This window comes from Passer domesticus, chromosome 3 (assembly GCF_036417665.1).
Source record: "Passer domesticus isolate bPasDom1 chromosome 3, bPasDom1.hap1, whole genome shotgun sequence".
Lineage (NCBI taxonomy): Eukaryota > Metazoa > Chordata > Aves > Passeriformes > Passeridae > Passer > Passer domesticus.
In genome coordinates, this window is record NC_087476.1 from 65,887,635 (window position 1) to 65,907,773 (window position 20,139).

Genomic DNA, 20,139 nt, shown 5'->3' on the forward strand with positions numbered 1-20,139 from the left:
ATGTAATTTACTGTACCTTATATTCCTTTTTCCATGCTTCAAAGAGCTCCAGGAATGCGCTCCCTTCCTCGGTTACCCTGACATCCATGCGGTGAGCTTTGGCAAAGGAAAGAAGAGCTTTCAAAGCCCGCTCAGTTTCACTGGTTGCCCAGAGCCCTCTGCTTGTGGTGGGCACGCGGTCATCGACAAGCCCTTCTTGGTCTTCTATCATCTCCTCGAATATTGCCATCTGGCCTTTAACACTTCAAAACAAACCAAACACAGCACTTAGCACTGATTTTGTACTTTCCCATCCATCTGTACTTATTCATCATCTATTTCAGCCTTCTTATATATGACTAAAAGATAATGCAAACCAAGCAAATATAAACAGCTGTTTTATGACCTAATCAAAATCTTGCTTTGAACACAGTGACCTTGGAACCAATCCTCAGGCCATTCTGTCAGCCCCAAATCATCTACAGCTTTTGTAAAGGCTTACATATATAAATCATCTTTCAGTAGTTATTAATGTCACATTCATTAAAAAAAAATCAATTCTGACGTTTTATATAAGCAAGAATTACAATTAAACTCAGATGCAAAATTTCCTGTGTATGGCACTGTGAATGAACAGTACAGCTTCCCAGTTCTCTCCTTGACAAATAATGCTAATTTTAAAATAATCCATTCTTCCTGATTCCAGCAGTCATGAAGCAACAGAACCCCCACTGGTAAAGACGTCTCAAAATGTTCTCAGTAACCTCAAGACTTTTCAATCCGATTTTGACATTGTGAGTGATATGAGAGAGAGAAGTCCAAAAGAAAGCATGCAGAGAGCTGTAATTTATCTTTCAGTACTGCCCACTATGCGCACTTCTGACACCCCGTGCTGATGTCACCCTTCTTTCAGCTTCATTCTGTCTGAGATCTCTTCTCACTGAAACACTGGATGAGGGTGGTATTATACCACTTGCAGCTGGACTACAAATAAATATTTGCACAAATAGGAGTATGTGCTAAATTAGCATACTTGTATTTATACACATTTCTGAACATGCCACCCCTTCATTTCTGATGTATGGTCATATTATAGTGGCTTGAGAGAAAGTGGCATGTATTCATTCCTTGGACACCATTTCTTCAAATGAAATTTACATAGAAAATCAAACCTAACAGAATTGCTGTCAAAGCCATCAGCAAGAAGTCTCTGTCATTTGGTCATAAACTTATTTCAGAAAACATAAAGCAATCCAACTTTCACTTTTTCTAACAGTGAGAAATTTATAAAGCTATGAACTTACCTATGCATAAAGAGCTTTGATTCATATTCTGTGAACAATTCGTCAGCCTTACAAAAGACACAGCTGCAACATAGAAAATTGAAAACAGATGCACTCAGAATTTCAGAAACCAAATTATCATAAACCCCTATTCCAACATAAAAACTACACCAAATTCTTAAAAAATAACAAAATAACAGTCACATGTACACTAATACAGCTGACAACAAAAGATTTTATTAAAATAAAACTACAGATCATGATTCTAACAAATAGATCTGTGATAACAGTGTGCATACAGCTCCTGAGTACATAATAAAGGCTTCAGTATGCTATTTCAAACAAAGGAAAATGTAGTAATACACATCTAAGTTATATTTTCTGTTTTCAAGACCTACTTGTTAAGTGGCAGTCTAACAGGTCGCAAATGGCAGATAGTGGCAGCCTCAATAACCTGCTTAGAAGGAGGCCCTTCTAAGTTTTTCACTGCTTCTCTTACAATCTTCTGGAACTTCTTCACTTCATCCAGCTGGGTTGTGAGGAGGTACTGAAGGCCTCTGCAGTCACGGAATCTGATTTAAAGAAAAAGGGAAATTACACCAAGACACAAAATCCAAACCCAATTCAGTATTTTAAAGTAGAAGAGAAGTAGCTAAATAGCAATCTAGGACAACAAACAAAGCTGCTACCACAAGAAAATGCTTACTCCTACTACATGCAGTGCTGTCAGAAATCACTCCAGTGTATCTCCAGAGCTGATGCCTGGTATTTTTAGAACAGAAAGACTTTTTCCAAGACTTGAGAGATGTGGCCAAATGCTAGTAGTGAACACCAACCTGCAACACTCTGGTCCACAATGCAGATCTACTAAATGGAAACCACTGCACATACAGTCTTACTTGTGTCTGCTGGCCAACAAAAGGATTTTGAATGCACCTCTGCAATTCACAACAGACACATGCACACATCACAAAAATACACTTCATTCAGCAAATTAGCTTTCTAAGTTAAAATTTATTACATGGACATAACAGTAAACTATTCTCCTAAAACCTAGGTACCTAGCTGTCTTTTGTGATTGGAGGGGTGTTGCAGTAATGAACACGAACACAAGTTAAGACCTTGTGTTAAGTTAAGCCCTTCCCACATTATGTTTTTCCTGAGAGCAGAAGTCTCTTGATGAAAGAAAGTGCATCATTCCTACAAGGTCTGACATTGATGTACAAGACTGTGGTTCTACACAATATAGAAAGTTTGATCCAAAACATACATTTTGTACAGTGCAGAGAGCAAAGCACAGGTTTAACACTACTAAAGCTTGGCATTCAATATAACCTACTTCAGTAATATGCATTTTAAAATAACATAGACAAAGTTTGCCTAACCAGGTAGTCTGAAAATAAATGTAAATTGCAACTACAAGTCTGCTGTTAATATCATCAATTGCCAAATAATACCAGCTTTATAAAAATCTCCCTCACTATACCATGGATTAATCATATCCAGTACTCAATTCAGAGCACTTGTTGCTTCCGCCATTGACCAGCAGAACTTGATACAACACTGTTTTTTATCTCATATGCTAAAATAAACTGAAAAGGAAGTTAGCTTTATCCCTGTGTTATAGAATAAAGTTTAGTCACAGATAACTTTTCCAAAGTTATACAATCTGTAAGTAGCAATTTAAGAAGATACTTTCTAAATACCTCATTTCAATCAAGGAAAAAAAAAATCAGTGTGACACAAGCTAACAAACAGATGGATGGATAGGCATAAAAGTTTTGCATGAACATGCAAACAATCCTTTCCTCATATTTATTTTGACCAGAATGTGATGCTATCATTCTCAAAGAACTATGAGACTTTCACATCCAGACACACAGACTGGCTGATGTTGGAAAGGGCCTCAGGGTCTTATCTTGTTCAAATGCCCTCCTCGAGCAGGGTCACCTAGAGCTGGTTGCCCAAGACCATGCCCAGACAACTTTTGAATATTTCAAGGATGGAGACCCCACAATGTCTCTGGGCTTCCTGTTCCAGTGCTCAGTCACCCTCACAGTAAAAAAGCATTCCCTGATGTTCAGAGGGAACGTCTTGTGTTCCAGTTTGTGCCCACTGCCTCTTTTGCTGAAGAAAAAAGAGGTTACGTTTTCTGTCTTTATTTAGATTATTCAATAGAATTATGTTAAGTACTGAAAATAAAAGATATATTTACTTCCATCAGGAAGAAATTTCAACCTTTTGGAATCGTGATGGCAGAATGGTCAGAGTAGAGGATACATCTCTACACATGGAATTAAAATATGTGTATTTTAAGTATTTAAATTTATACACATTTTATAAACTTGTACACAGATGTATATACATATATTTATATATTTCATAAATATAACAAAAATGTATTTGACTACAACATGATTCAGAAAGATTGTATTTAAAAGCGTAAGTTTATGTATCTGAGAAAATTGCCTCAAGTTAAACCACCAGAGCACTGTTGTTCCTATGTTTCCTTTTTCTGTGATGGACTTACAGACCTTCAACCAGAATGTACAAGAAAGGGTTAGGAGAAGAGGATCTATTCAATCCTAAAATTATGGGGAGACCTTATTGCTTTCTATATTTATCTAACTGGAACATACAGAGAAGACTGAGTCAAACTTTTGTCAAAGGCACCTGAAAAAAGAACAAGAGAAAATGTACAAATGATGCAACACAGGAAATATTAACTAGGTTAAATAATTTTAATGTCTTTCTTTTCCCCACCAAGTGGGCCCAATACTGGAACAGACTTCACACAGAGACTATTCCATCTCCTTCCTTGCAGATATTTAACAGGTCAAATCCTTGTGCAGCTTTACTGGATTGAACAAGCATGGGTCTGGATCCCAAGATGGAGGTTGATTTAAACAACCTCTGAATGTCCCCTCTGAATACATTACTCTGTAACTGAACCCAAAAAGAAATGGTATACTGCTGTCTTGAACATGAAACCAACTTCAAATTCTTTGCTCAGAAAAAGAGTGATGCTATTTTATGGTTTTACACAAGGATTTTCTGATATTGTCTGTCTACTTTCCATTTAAGCAAGTCAATTTCTTTTACAGGTTACTCAATTTTAATGTAATAAACTTTGAATTCTTCTTATCAGCAGTTCCATGAGTACTGAAGACTGTAAAACCACAGTAGATAATGCAGAAGAACATTTCAAAGAATGCTTATCTAAGAGAAAACAGTAATTTTCCTGCTTTTCTTTCCAAGTCATCTATCTAGTTGTGCTTTTTCAGGGACTGGTTTTGAAACATAATTGCAGTCCAGATGCTCTGAAACAAAAATGTCTGCTATCTAATTGCAACAGCTAGCACAAACAAGTAAGAAGACCCGAATAGATTTAACGGTATTTAACAGCCTATTTCAGTTATTCTCTTACTTCTCTGCCATGGAGAATTTACTTGTCTCCTGTTTGTAGTTGCAGGTTATTTCATTTTGCACACGTTGAACAAGCTCCTCATCGATGGCATACTGTATTGCTGTCTGGATGACATCCAACCACCAAGGAGAACCTGGATGTATCTGTATGAAAAACAAGAAATTTATCCTTGAACTTTCAACAGAAAACCAATCTACTCATTGCAGCAGAGGTGTATACTGATCTTTAGGCCACAGTCAAACACAGACTGGCTATGAATTCCATGAAAAGTGGAGGATGAGAGTGTGATTAAGAAATACCCCATCTTCTGTTGATGAGTAAACACATGACTAAGAAACTGTCTACATTCTCCGAAGTAGAATCAGATTCATCAAGGCTATCTACACAGAACAGCCACACAGAGATATTGTGATCTCAAAGTTTCTTCCTTCTCTCTCTCTCAAAAGGAGATAGAGATCATTTAATCAGAGAAAGCTAAGTTCCCTGTGAAATAAAGAGAGCAATGCTGAAGTGACCTTGTAATTTTAACAGGTGAAAGAAGATAAACAGCTAGAGTTCTGGACAAAAAGATGAAAACAATGTTCTTTAAAAATGCCAAAAGTCAGAGACAAAACATTTAAGAGGTACCTGCCTTTCTCTGAAGTTCCCGAATGGTTTGAAGAACTGGCTGTAAGGCCTGATGGGCTTCTGCAACTTCTGCATTGGATTTACTCATATAATGCTGTCGGAGTTGTTCTGCCTGTATGGAAATAAGAGTTTAAACTATGCACAAATCATATCTGTGAGGAATACTGCAAATGTAAAAACTCCCCAACTACCACAGTGCTTTTAAGTGGTTACCTATCTATGTGCTACCCACCTTCATTTGTAAACAATATTTAGCAATATTTTTTTTCCTCTAGAATCCAGAATCTATTAGTAAGCCACAAAAAACATGTAAGAAGACAAATTATGATAAAGATGCTAACTGTGCAGCTTTGCTTTTGGGTAAGCCCAAACAACACAATAGGAATACAAAAGGGAACTGGAATATAAATCAGTATTTTTACTTATCTGTGTTGAATAAGCAAACAATAAAAAGGTCCCAGAGCAGTCTGAGAATAGGACAATTGAACTTACTTAGATATAAAACTTACTCATAAAATAACAAGAAAGGCTTACGTATGTAGTTAACTCAAAAGCTATTTCTTTTGAAATGAAAAGAATTGTTGTTTCTTTATTTAGAGACAATGCTGAGGGGACAAAAAAATAAAAACATGCTCTACGACATTTATGTAAAAACAAAAGATGTTTACCTCTTCTGCAAGTCGGCTATCACGCAAAGTCGGGGGAATCCCTGGGTGCTTTGCCAACAATTCCATCAAATTATGTGTAGAATGAAGTCTCTAAATATAGACAAGTCAAGAGCAAACATTGGAACATCCGTGACAGGAAAGAGCAATGAAAGCTTACAGCAAGAAATTAGCATGCATTTAAAATAGTTTTGTCTTTCTCTGCTAATCTGGAAGCACGTTATAAAGAAAAGAGAGATTCCTTTCCTTATTTTACTGAGATAGGAAATGAAATATTAAAAAGACCTTTTTTAACATCTCAAAAGCAAATCAGCAACCAAGTGTGATACCAGGTCACCAGATCCTATGCCATACTCACCCTCCTAATTAAAACAGCCCTTGACTATTATGAAAAACAAATTATCTCAGAGCACTTTCTTTGGTGTCTTTTGGAATATTCTGAGGAAAAAATTCATTTAGCCTATCTAAAGCTAAATAAAGTGTGAGCTATAATAGAGAGCTATAATATTTTTTCATATTTTTAATTTCTCTGAAATAAAAGATATTGAAAAACACATGACCTTTTGGTATACTTTTAAGGAAAATAAATTTGATTATTAATATAAGGAAACTCTGCTCCTCTTCTCTGGCTTCACCCTTTGTTTCTCAAACCAGACCAATAATATAGTACTTCCTGCACAGCTCCCACAAACTCATACTAATAACCTCCACTATCATAAACTTGTGCCCTTCTCACATCCTGGATTCTCTTCACCTCTGTCCTATTACTATCTCAGTCACTCAAGAGGACTGGCCAGCAGTGATTTGTCATTATCCCAAAAAGCTAATCCTACACAACTGAGAAGACTTAACAGAAGTAAAATTTTATTACACTAAGGCAACATTAGTCAGAATCTATTTCAAGGGAAAAAAAAAAAAACTTAATTGGATTGTACAATCCAGTAGAACAATTTAATTAACAACCTATGTGCAACTTAAGAAGTTTACACTAACACCTCTATGCTAGGCCAAAAAAGCCACCAGGAAGTCACAAAGGAAAAGGAAGAATCAAAGAAGCACAACAGAGACATCAGGTGACCACATGCAACACAATCAAACAATTTGCTCATGGAAGCAAGGAAAGAAACAGACAACTGATCACTTATCTATGTGTCACTAACATTTAAAATCTCTTTTGCTGAAGAAAATTTTGATCAATTAAGAACCAGTAGTTCTTGAAGAACTATAAATATGTTACTTAGAGAACCATGACTTTTTAACCAGGAAAATATATTTATATTTTTAAATAGTATTCAAAAGGCATGAAATCAAATGCCCAAAGAGAAAAGGCACTTCAATTCTTTTCTATGTTTTGATGCCCTTTTATCTTCTGCAGTGCAAATATTTTATTATTCTCTATCTCTATTTGGCACCTTAATATCACTCTCAGTGCAAATTCTGCATTCTGTAATTGCAGGATGTAATATAACACTTAATGTGAGCAGTCACAGTCACATGCACCAGACTAGGAATTCAGCTTGTTAACTGCACTGCAGAACAGCAGGTGGAGATCATACACTGCTTCAGGGACATCAAGAAAACTCACAAGCAGGTTTTTAGATACACAGTAGCTTTTTTTTGACAGATTCCTATCTAAAGATTGTAATCAAAATATTCTTATCATTACAGCAGGCTGAAAGAGTAATTCAGCATACCGCTGGGAGGAAGAAAAGACTGACCTGTTAAATTAAATCTAAAGTATTCCAGTTCTTAACTACGTCTCTTTACATTGCAATGCTCACTCACTTGCAAGGAATCTGTTTTGAGCTTTTCTTTGTGTTCTTCAGATGATCTTAGTACTTCTCTGTACAGCTCCGCGGCCAGTGCATATTCTCCTGAATTAAAAAAGAGTAGCAAAAACACAGACACATTGTGCTGGTTTTTAAATATACAAACAGCTATGGCCTTACAAGTGTTAAGTTACTTGTAACATACTAAAACGTTCTCAGAGAAACTGTATATTAAGTGCCTGTCTTCAAGCAATTCTTTCCTAGTCATTCCTTCCCCCAGAAAACAGGTAAAAGACAGAATATGATATTCTACAAAGAATAATGCAGTTTCCAAATTAAATATCTTTTGTGACTGTAAGATCTGCAAACCTCTTAATTTTAAAATATGTATCATGGTGTCATAAATAAAAAAAATAAAATCTACAACTCACTGCAGTGATGCATTGCTAAATGCACTGCAAATGCATTATTCACTCTCCCAGTGAAAACCATGAAAGTTGTGTCATACTTCAGAAATGCAGAAATGATTAAGTACATGCAGGGAGCAGAACTACTGATGTAAGCTGCCAGCATCACAATCAGTTCTCAGAAAATAGCTTATATCAATTAAAAAGAAATACAAAATTGAAGTTGTGTATGGAAAAGCAGTGAAAAAATAAATCCATCTCAATTTGCTTTTCTCAACTGATGGAAATTTACTTAGCCAGTAATACTCTTAGAGACTCTTAAAACATGGAGAAGTACAGAGAAAATAAATGCATAAAGACAGATAAGAGAGTAAAACAAAAAACATCATCCTATCTATATGGAAGTGTAACAATTCTATGTCTACAAGATTTGCTGCTTCTTACATTGAAAGAGTTGCATTTGTAAGGGTGTAGTCCTGCAATACAGGATTGCAATTACCAGTAACCAGCCAAAAGCTATGTGCTGAATTTGCTAATTTGAAGCTTGTCAGGCCTCCCTTGAATTTTTCTTGACCTGCCTGAACCTTTTACTTGGCTTAGCTGTGACAGCAATTCACTGTAATTCACCAGGTGTCCATGGCTAATTTTTACTATATTTTTAAACTTTTGTTTATCTTTGTGTGGTACAAACACAGCTTTATATAGACAGCAATAACAAGCAGTTATTCCATGTAGAATGAGATATTTATAACTACCACAACGATGTAGTGTAGGGAAATACAGGCCTAGTAACAATAGCAGAGGCTATTGACAAGTAAAGATATAGGATGCAGTGTAGAGTAGAGCCATGGGATGCTAAGAGATGGTGCACAGGCTTGGCAGTGAATAAGAAAGCCATGGCTATAAACAACTCACCCACAGTCAAAGAAATGCAGACTTAGAGCTGGACAAAACTGGTTTTAGGGGCAACAAAGAGAACAAAGAAAGAGTATGTAACATTCATAAAAGGCATCATGTCCACTAAATTCGGCATTTTCATGAAGCTGCAGACCAATGAAGAAAGAGAAAGATGCAAACATGCTAGCAAACATAAAAATGACCCTCACTGGACTTGTGTGTGAGGAAGAAACCATCAACACAACCATCTTATTCCTACTGATGAAGGTAGTGACAACTGGCAATTGCACTGCCACCACATCTACAAAACCACTGAGCTCAGGGTCCAGATGAGCCTAAGTAGAAAGGTGAGCAGAAAAGCAGGACAAGTAGAAACAAGTGTGATTGTTACTCTCTTCTTTGCCTATAGCAATAAATTTGGACTAATAATAGACCTATAAGTTTTCAATTATACCACGATTAAATTAATGGCCTCACTTTTATGTAAGGTGTGCTTCCCCCTTCCTGATAAAGAGGACCGACTGTAAGGGCAATACGGGGGGACCACTTACAGACCAGAACTCTGCCTCTTTTGTCCTGCTTTTGTTTCTCATCAGACAAAATTTTTATCAATCTGGTTTTCAAAATAGTCCAAACATAATTTTTGCTACTAGTGCATTTCAGAAGCATTACATCTGTATGTAACTCTTTTTAAGCACTTAACTGTATCAGAAACACTTATCTCCAAGCTACAATTATAACAAAGTATTTCAAACCCGCTAACTACAGATTAAAGAATCTGAATATAGTCCTTCTGTGAGGCAAGTAAGAGAAAAGGCAGTTTGCCTGTTCTCTTTGGAAGAAGACTTTGACATGAACTGGAAAAATTCAAACAGCATGTCAACTTTAGAAGAATTTGGAAAAGTGGCATTTTTACACATTCATAATGGAGTAATTTTAATTTATTTTTATTTTGTGGGACACTCAAGATTGATATAATTATTTTTGTTTCTCATTCAAAGCTTTTTTTGCCTTGTAATTCAGACAAAATCAACATTGACAGAGCTGTCTAGCAGGAGCAGCAAAAGGCATCTTAGCAATCAGCACAGAAGTTTGCATGGCTGGGGGCACAAGGGAAACCCAGAAAGCAGTACTGGTAAAACAAAAGCAGGTTAAGAACAATTACACGTGTGACTCCTTTTAACCTCCCAGTACACAGAGATGGAGCATATCCTTTACTCCTGTACTGAAAGGAGTAAAGAATATGCTACAGCCCTTTGGTCTTACCTTTAATGATATGGATACCAGCTAAGCCATTAAGAGCACACACCAGCTGTCGGTGAGCTTCTTCACACTCTGTTCGACATTTCTTTTGCAGAGATGCCAGTAGTTCCTCCATGGTCATGGTGCTGAAAAGACCAAATTTGAAACAAAATGACAGTACTAGAAAAGTAAGAGGGTCATGCTGAGCAGCGTAGCAGATCATTACATGCATCCAACATATTGCAAATGCTTTCTGAGATTTCTTTACTTATTAAAAGACCTCTAACTGTCAGATTTTCTTCCTGCTAGAGCTTTACCCTAACTTGAGTGCATCCAGAGGTTGCCATCTCCTAGAACACCAAGAAATAAGGAGCAAGAAGAAAATCTGAACTTGGTAAAATAATCCTTCATGTGGCAGACTATTGTTCTCCTTCTGTTAGTGGTGAACTGCAAACAAGCAAAATAGACCTCATTTTGTCAAAATCTGTTCAGATGAAAACAGCTATGACAGACTACATTTCTACCCTCTGCTACCAATCTAAACACAAAACACATGAAGTGTCAATGTAAAGAAGAAAATGTGTGAAATGAGAACTGGGAAGACTAGCAAAAATAATTCTAAACTTCCTTTTCTACATTTGTCATATCTGCAAATTATGAGAGGAATTTTACCGGAAAAAAATTAGCTTCACATAAAAATACCAGAAATTAAGAGAAAAGCGAGAAGCAGGAACAGAAATGAGGAGGATGCAAGAAGGAAGCTTGAATGATACCTTGGAGTAAAGCCACAGGTTAAAGAATCAGAGGACTGATATGAAGAGACAGGAGAGTAAACAATAGCAACAGCCTACAACAGCTGACCTGAGGCTGCTTCTAACATCAATTGCTGCTGTTAGACCAGACACCTCTCCCCTCCACTGAAACCTTGCTCCTCAGCTTCATTCACCAGGAGAAGCATTTACTATTTGGTGTTCAGCACTGTGGAACAGAGTACTGAACTCTTGCACAGACTGGGCTCAAATTATGCTAGAAGGATACCCTTGCCTAGGCCTTTATTTTACCTTCCTTGCAACATTGTTCCAGTTGCAGAAACTGATTCTTGGTTTTATAGTACAGTGTTACACCAGAATCGGCTTTAAATCAATATAATCGCTATTCATAATTACTGAATTCAGCAAAGGAAACGGTAAATACACATAACGTATGTTGATACTTCCACCATTGCTACTCACCTTCTATTTTCAAAACCATCAGCAGTTTCAAGAAAAATTGTTGCAGCAGAAGGATGTACATATAAAATATGCAATTTGATACACAGCCTGAGACTACCAACTAAGGTAAACAGAAGTGGGTTTTACTCAGTTATATTAGGAGAACCTAGAAAAATCTCTTTTAAGAGGTTTTTTTTTCTGAGTAGACGTCATTTACTGCCTTCACTACACAGGTGGGAAAAAAGGTCATCTATCATAGAACAGAATATGCTCCAAATTCAGGTTTTTAACTCAGGTCCATGTCTCTTATCTACATGCTTCAGCATCAACTTTCTTATTTCAGTAAATTTCTCTTATTCATCAAAGGTCATAGTAGAGAATTTCTTCATTATTCTCCTACATATAACCAAAGACAGCAACCAAATCTTCTCTCTATTCTGGGAATGTCAATGCTGCAGTCAAGTTTGGGCCACAAAAAAAAGGTATATAAACAGTGCTGGGAATTGACTTTTCTTTGTACACGTGACTTTAAGAAAGATTTAATTTTCATTGCTGGCTTTTCCACCAGTTACTATGCAGCTGTCGCTGTGCAACCATTCCACCAAAATCAACACAGTATGAAGTTGTTCCCACCATACTCTGCTCAGTTTACATATATTTCATTTACACTACACTGGCTCATTTTAATGCAAATAATCTTGTATGATGGATGGGAATATTGACTTCTCCTATGTTTGAGTCCCTTGCTTCCACATAGCAGACTACCACAGCAAGTACTACAACACAGTGTCTAACTACTGATCTCTGCTCAGGCAAATGCAAAGTCAGCTTCAGCTGCTCAGGCACTGCAGGTGCCCTGTATAACAAAGAGCAAGGAGTAGGACACAAAACTTCTAACAAGGATTGAAAGAGTCTGAATAGAATGGATGGACTAGGAAACAGTAGCAAAAACACTGGCAGTCCTAAAAGTCGAAGTTCTTCCCTACCAGCTTAAAAAAGAAACATAGACGCCACTCTGAGAGGCTGGAATGGAAACAGCCTGTTCTTTCATAACCTCCTTCTGACTGACTGAAAAGGTAGCAGCTACATTTCACAACAGAACTGGCAACATGTTTTTTTTTTGGTGTAACAAAAGCTGAGACCAAAGTGATACTTGCAGAGCACTTGTGGGGAAGATGACCCTGAAAGCATGCAAATAAAAGACTATTTGCACAACTTTCAAGTTTGGATCTATACTTACAAATTCTGCAACCTCACATTAACATTTTCTTTGAACTAAGGAATTATTCCATTCCGTTGATTCAATTCTTTCATTGTTCTCATTCATAAATGTGAGCTTTGTACGAGACAAAAAATAAAAAGCAGTGGGCTTATTTTAAAACAAAAAATAATCTGCTTTGTTTCACACTCAATCTGTTACCTGCAACACTCTAGTCATAGTAAGGTTAGAATGCCACTGGAGAATCAAATGCCTTCAGTACTATGTCCTTTAACACAAGAATTACACTAATGAACCCACTGTGCCTGTTCAGCCTCTGAGGTCAATTACCCTGGTGTGCCATAGTCACACATTTACCCAAAGAAGTTTAAATTAGGCTTATTTGAGGACTGTACAAGGGCTTGCACTGCTGGAGACAATGAGAGTTTTGCTTTGGATAAAGTAGGCCATTTAGGAAATGACAGAAATTCACCTTTTCTGTAGCGGCAAGAACTCTCCCCGAACAGCTTGTGGGTGACAGCAGGCCTGCCTGAGCCGTAGCAAAGGGTACAGAATAGAAGTCACAGTCCTTCTATCTAGGCTGCTAAGCTTAAGAGTCCAGTCTGAAATCTTCCTGAGTTTTGCCAATGCATCCTGGCAGCACACCTCGTGCTGGCGATGATAGAAGTGTCTCTCCACAGGAGAGAAGTGAAGCCAGTGTATATTTTCTGTCTGAGGGGGGATTTGAATCTGAAATTAAAAAAAGAAAGTAAGTAATTTGCAAATAAAACTATTGGTAAATGATGTTCAGGAATTCTAAAACTCAAAACTTTGATTTACTTGGTCAAGCACATCCTTCTTTGCTGATCTCCACATTATCTTCGCAATTAGACTGTAGAGAGGCTGGGGATTTTTCCTACAATAAGGTCGATACAGTAGTTGGTCCCACCAGTGTTTGACCCAGTAAGGATCAACTCCAAGAAAAAGGACTAATCCATATAAATCTGCCAAGAAAAGAAAGTGTTTGTGTTTTAATACTTCACAATATGTCTCAAAAAAATTAGCTGTCATACCAAAGCCTATGAAGCATAAACCATCTCCATTCTGGCCTTTATCTTTTGTACTTGTTTTCCAGTCACTCGCTCAGCAAAATATTTAATTTGAGGCAGGGGACTGGGTGGTGGAAGGTGGCCATTCTCTCCTTTAGCTCGCTTTTGATTTCCACACAACTTGAGACAATTTTGCTGTTTGTGAGACACTTTCCTAATTTCAAGCTTAGCAGAAGAGAGCAAAGAATTTAAACCTATTCAGAGCAGAGACAAGAGGCAGAAATTACATGATTGCATATGGTTAACTGGGTTTGCCAGGTTTTTCTAAACCAATATTGCTCAGCATCATTACTTCAGAGCCTGCTGTGCACCAACTGTCTGCTGCCCACAATCCTAGAAGGGGCTGCAATTCAGAAGAATTTTCACTTCTCTCCTAATGCATAAGAAATTAACAAAAGACACTCAATTGTTTTCTTGCTAATTGAGAGAATACGTCTTGCTAATTCTGCCTAATCCAGAAACTCGTCACTTTTTGGAATGAAACTTAAGGACATATTGACTTTAAACTTCTGCCTTAATCTTACTGGAAAAATACAGAAGCACACATTTAAATACTGCATGTGGATACTGCAGAAACAGAGATATGTGATGATATCTTCTAGTTCTTGAAAATCTGGTGGCTACATTCCTTATTCTGTTAGCTTTATCATAATTCAGTATTCAGCTGAAAGCATCAAGACATTCACCAAACACATCACAGACCAGAGAAAGAAAAATTCTGGGAATCATTTCTGTGCAAGAAGCATTGTTTACTCAGGGCTCCTATCCCACTGCATTACAGCAGCAGTGGCACAGATTGAAATGAGTCGGCAGTTTTCATCCCTGACTTGATGGGGGCTGCCTTAGAGTCTGCCAACATGTATTATGGACATTTCAGATATGTAATAAATCAAAACTATCACACACAGGGCCTTGAAGGAGTTCATCATGACACTAAAATCAATCACTTCTTTCTGCAGCTTTGCTTTAACGCTGTATTCTTGCAACTATTACATGTATTTATAAATTTAATTCAAAATTCCATTATGAATTAATCTAAAATATTGATTTTTACTACTTAGTATCCAAACAACAGTCCACAAATGCTTACACTGATTTACCCACTTTGAAATGCATTGCCCCAATGTGTACCATATATTTCAAAATCCATCAGAGAACACATGGAGACAAAGTAGTTAGTCAGCTCCCTTTCTTTTATTCTATCTCTGTCTGAAGCCTGTCTACAGAAACTGAGCATCACACAAAAAAAAAGACAAGATAAATGTCACCTGCTAACACACAGCTACCTACTCCACACATCTCAATTCATTAAGTCCTTACATAAGGACTGGAGACAGTTTCATAAGCTTTAGCACGATTTTTAGAATTTATATTCATGGCAGTGGATGCCCACGGTAGTTCATACAGACCCATGCAAAAAGCAAATACAGCTTTGCTTGCTGTATTTGACAGTTCACAGGATTCTGCAACCAGAGCAGACTATCTGCTACAGAGAAGGGTTAATATTTATCCACTCCACTAAGTGAAAACTGAAGAACACACTTGAGTCAGCTATTAGACATACAGCTTCTCCACTCCTCAAAGTATTTGTCTAACTCAGGGAGACAAAAATATTTCAGCTCTTCGATTTTTATATTGATACATGAATGATAGCTTTATTATCATGCTTAAAATTTATGGCTTACAAAGTTAGAGTACCTAGTGAATTCAGAACAAAACTAGCAGACATTTTAACTGCTTCAAAGCCTCTCCTAGTTATCAGCATAAGAAAAGCCCAGAGATTACACCGCTATATAAAATCTCACCTTCTAATCCTCGCTGCACAGGAGTGCCACTGACACACCAGCGATTGATTCCACTCAAACGGAGCGCCATCTCAGCAGCCTAAGGACATAGAGCCAATGGTAGGAAAGGAAAAACAGAGTGGAACACAGTCTGACACCAAGTGGATCTTATTTTTGAGAAGGCTGAACATCTTTTTAGAATGTACCCTTAGACCTAGAAGCAGCATTGATGCAATAAATTATAAAACATATATACAATTTTTCATCTTTTTAGAAGGTAACTGAAAGCTGATAAAAGCCATGTCCTCTTCCAAGTAATCAAGTGCAATTAAGGGTTCACGGAAGGCAAACAAATAGCAAAATAAACTGTACTTTTAAAAAATTCTGAACATTAAAGCCTGTAAGGCATTATGTAAGTAGCATTTTTGTCTTCCTGTGTTGGAAGACAAAAAGACTGGACAAAGACTAATTAAAATAATCCCCCCTGAAGACTGTATCCCTTGAGTTTGCAGACAGACTGCTGACTATTTTAGCTTCTAGACCCAAAGGACATATCTATGCCTCTGAACCACATCACTGAACAAGGCTAGTGTCTTGTTTGAAACTATCAAACACCATATACAACATGATGACCTAGTTCTTTAAACTGTCAGTATAGATTATGTTAAGTATTTTTTCAGCTGGATATACTTCACAATCTGCCAAAATTCCAACAGGAGAACCATTCAATAGTAAGTATCTCCAACAGAAAATTCACTTCTGAAGAACAAGGGACAAGGACAAACCACCTGAGTGTACTCTGAACATTAAGAAGGGGGAAGGAAAGACTATTATTTACAATAAACTTGTCCAAACATTTTCAAGTTAAACGAGCGCATGCCCAGGAATGTCATACCTTTGCAGTGGTGCATTCAACCATTTGTGCTTCATCGAGGCAGATCCTCCACCACTCCACTGCTACCAAGGGGCTGGGGATGGCCATGTAGCGCTTCTGGTTCCTGAAGCGGCGCCCGTCCTCGCTGTTGCTGTGGGGAATGTCCACGTAGTTCAGTTCGGTGCGCAGCACGTCGTAGGTGGTGATAACCACCTCCTGCTCTGCCAGCATGTGCGGCTGCAAAAAGCCATGCTTCTTCACACCTTGGTACACCTACAGGGATTTACAGGGAACAGCGCAATAGCAAAGAAGGGAGGTAAGAGACACTTTGATAAAAATCTTAACATATCAGTACAGCTTAATATGTGCAAGCTTTTAGCAGTGTTGCTCATATAAAAAGAAACTGTTCATAAAATCTGTATTTATATAATCGTATGGTGGGAAATTCATCTGAGTAACCTAATAATAAATACAATAGAGTCATGGATGCAAAATTTGTCTAACTTTTTATGACTTTGCAAAACATTTATTTCCTCCTTTGAAGGAGAGAGGACTTCATTATTTTCTAAAACAGTTATTTGTTGTAACAGTTGTTTGAAGATTAAGTATTCTGTAATGTTTTATGGAAGAACATCATTACACAAGTCACTGTTACATATTCAGCCTTCTCTCCTTTACTGTAATCATTACCTTTCTTCTGAAAACTTTACTCACTAAAATTTAATGGATGATTAGGCAAAGACTGAAATATGCATCAAAATATATAAAAACCAGAAATGACACTCTGAGTAAAGTTTTACCTACAGAGATTTAAGAGATGAAAAAAAATACCCTGGGTAAAATACAGTCCCTGTGCACTAACAGAAACCCTTCATACTGACATTTGTTCTATTATCAGAAGTACTTTTCTTATCTCCCTCATAATGTTAAGCCAAATCCCTTTAGAAAGGTACAGAAATGAAAATAACTGCTCTTTACCCTTTGATGATCAGAACATGATTTCACTGTTAATTTCACTCTTAACCCTACTTTTTCTTCCAGTAATACTCCTCCTCTCCATTTGTGCATATGGCAACAGTGTTTCTGTCAACTGAAAGAAACACCTGTAGATAATTTCTTTCTGTTGTGCCCCAAAATGGGACCACAGAGCAACCCAGGTCATTGCACATGAAACAAAAGAGAGAAGGGGAGCTTGGATGGGGAAAAAAAAAAAGAAACAAATTAACCAAAAAGAGGCTCTTTGAAGTAACCAAGAAGAAACAAACAGCTGCCAAAGTCTAATGACTTCTTCAAGTACTTAAGAATAGATTTTCTGGAGATTTATAACTTGGCCAAGTTTTGGTTGTTTTCACAGCAGCAGAAAAAGACAATCTGCCACAAGGCAAGACTTACTGATAAATTTTAATTTCTTCTTCTATTACATAAAACCATTAGAATTTCCCATGGGTTGAAAGCAGTTGAAGAGTAAAAAACACATGTCACATGCAATGCAAAAGTTGTTAACATGGGAAACTGATTCTTTAAAACATCTCCACTACTTCCATTTTACCTTAACAGAAAATAAACCACCAAATTTTCCTTTTGAAGCAACACTGAAAACAAGTCTCACAGTTGGCAGTTAAAAGAAAATGAAAACAATCTTGCAGAATGGAAGATGTCACACAGTACCGATATTCAGTACATAAACTAGTTTATTGTTACCATGTAAATCTATTTATGATAATTTTTATCAAAGCTGGTATTAAACTTGGACTGGGCCCTAGAAAAACCATGTGAGTTTTACACATTTGTTAGTACCTGCATTAAATCTAACTGGACAGCTCACACAAATAGCACTGGAGGCCTAGAATCCATTGATACATGGGCAACTATGCATAATAGCCAAAGGTATCAGATATATCCCTGAATACAAAGTTATATCAACCTGTCATTACTCTGTTCAAAATACAAGTGACTGATGGTTTTCAAAGCTCTTGATTATTAAAAAGGTTCTTGGCTGCTAAAAATATGAAGGACAAAACTTGGCTGCATCAGTAATAAAAGACTCTTGAATACTGTGATAACAGTATTTTTAAAGACCTGTATAGCCATTATTACTCTAAGTATAATTAGATTTGTTCTAGTGACAGGGTTATGAGAAATCAAGTAAAAGGACAATACATGGTCTCCAAATAAGCAACATACTAATCAATTTGGTAGATGTTATAAACACAACAGCCAAGTCGTAACAGTAAAACACCAATGCCCAAGACTTCTTTTATAAAGCCTGAGAACCAGAAATGCAAAACTACAGGCTTTACCTATGGAAACATTTTTTATCTAGAACAAAAGGAGGAGCAACAGTCAGAGAATTGCTTAAGTGCATGTGTACAGCGAGACAACACTCAAAACACCCATAGGCCTTTTTAAGTTCTTGGTAGTCTTTCAAACAGCCTTCCCTCAGAAACCACATGTTCCAACCGCACAAAAATTTGCTTTCAGCTGCTATACAATCTAGTCCACTGGTTTATCTCCCAGTGACCAACTGAAACAGAAAAAAATAAAAGAACTAATCACAGACTGTCTTTCTGGGACACCGATGCACTGCATAATGCCAAAGCATTGCTCTAGCAGCAAGAAATGTAGAGCTCTAGCAAAGAGGACAAAGACCTCTGAACTTCGAGTGATGCAAGCCCTGAGCCTTGATAAAATAACTCTCCATATATAATCTTACCAGAACTCGAAGAGATGATGATCTTACATGCCTGTTGATCTCATCTACCCACTGGTGACAAATAGAACTAGGAGAAATTATCAGAGTCGCTCCTGTGGGAACGGGTTTCATTGCCACAAGGCAATGGGGACAGTAGAAGGGCCTGCTCTTCAGGTTCTCCTCTTTGTAGTTTACACACTCTGCATGCTGCCACAGGTGACATTTCAAGCACTGCACACGAGCTTTGTAGTCAGCCAATCCAAGCTCACCACAGATGCATTCAAAACGATATTCAGCAGTATTAAATGGAAATACAGAACTGGTATGTTGTACGCTACTGCCAGCATGTTCTTGGGAATGTGAGGACTGGACCTTTGGGATTTCCTGCTGGATAACAGCTGTAGTTTTAGAAACATCAACATCAGGATGACTGCTCGTGTCACTGGAGACAAGAAGGTTGCCATGAAAATCAGGAGACTTTGGGACCACAGTTTCTTGCTTAACATTTTTCTCTTCTACAGAGTTCTCATTATCTGCTTCAGATTTCCTGTTATTTTTACTAGTTGTACAATAATCATGTTCTTCCATGGCGATATTCTCATGTGAAGCAGTTTTAAAGACATTTTCAGACGTTTCATCACTGTTTCTTGATTCTTTGGTTTGAGTTTTAGCATCAATCAACTGCTTCTTCTGAGTGTTTTCTGAAGTCCTTGCTACCTACAAAGTAAAATTAACCAAGAATGTCAGACTTTACATTCAGACTTGCCCAGTGATGTTTAACATCTACCAGTGGTACTTAATATCTTCATTAATGATAGAGCCAGAGGAATCCAGTGCACCCTCAGCAAATTTGAAGATGACACCAAGTTCAGTGGTACAGCTGACACACCTGAAGGATAGGATGCCATCCAGAGGGACCTGGACAAAGTGGGGCCATGGGAATATCATGCACTTCAACAAGACCAAGCGCAAGAT

The 20,139-nt window shown here is 37.3% G+C and overlaps 1 protein-coding gene across 2 annotated transcripts in view; it reads right to left on the minus strand.

The window, feature by feature from the left end:
• The window catches only part of SHPRH (SNF2 histone linker PHD RING helicase), a 67,544-nt gene that overhangs the window by 34,405 nt on the left and 13,000 nt on the right, over positions 1–20,139 (minus strand). For both annotated transcript variants that reach the window (XM_064413635.1, XM_064413634.1), the window contains exons 9-21: positions 19,186–19,881; positions 16,494–16,745; positions 15,620–15,698; positions 13,546–13,709; positions 13,199–13,455; positions 10,321–10,442; positions 7,767–7,855; positions 5,985–6,074; positions 5,321–5,428; positions 4,690–4,832; positions 1,661–1,834; positions 1,284–1,346; positions 17–242 (exon numbers count right to left, since the gene is read on the minus strand). In XM_064413635.1, coding sequence (XP_064269705.1) covers positions 17–242; positions 1,284–1,346; positions 1,661–1,834; positions 4,690–4,832; positions 5,321–5,428; positions 5,985–6,074; positions 7,767–7,855; positions 10,321–10,442; positions 13,199–13,455; positions 13,546–13,709; positions 15,620–15,698; positions 16,494–16,745; positions 19,186–19,881 — 2,463 coding nt within the window. The remainder of the gene's footprint in view (positions 1–16; positions 243–1,283; positions 1,347–1,660; positions 1,835–4,689; positions 4,833–5,320; positions 5,429–5,984; positions 6,075–7,766; positions 7,856–10,320; positions 10,443–13,198; positions 13,456–13,545; positions 13,710–15,619; positions 15,699–16,493; positions 16,746–19,185; positions 19,882–20,139) is intronic.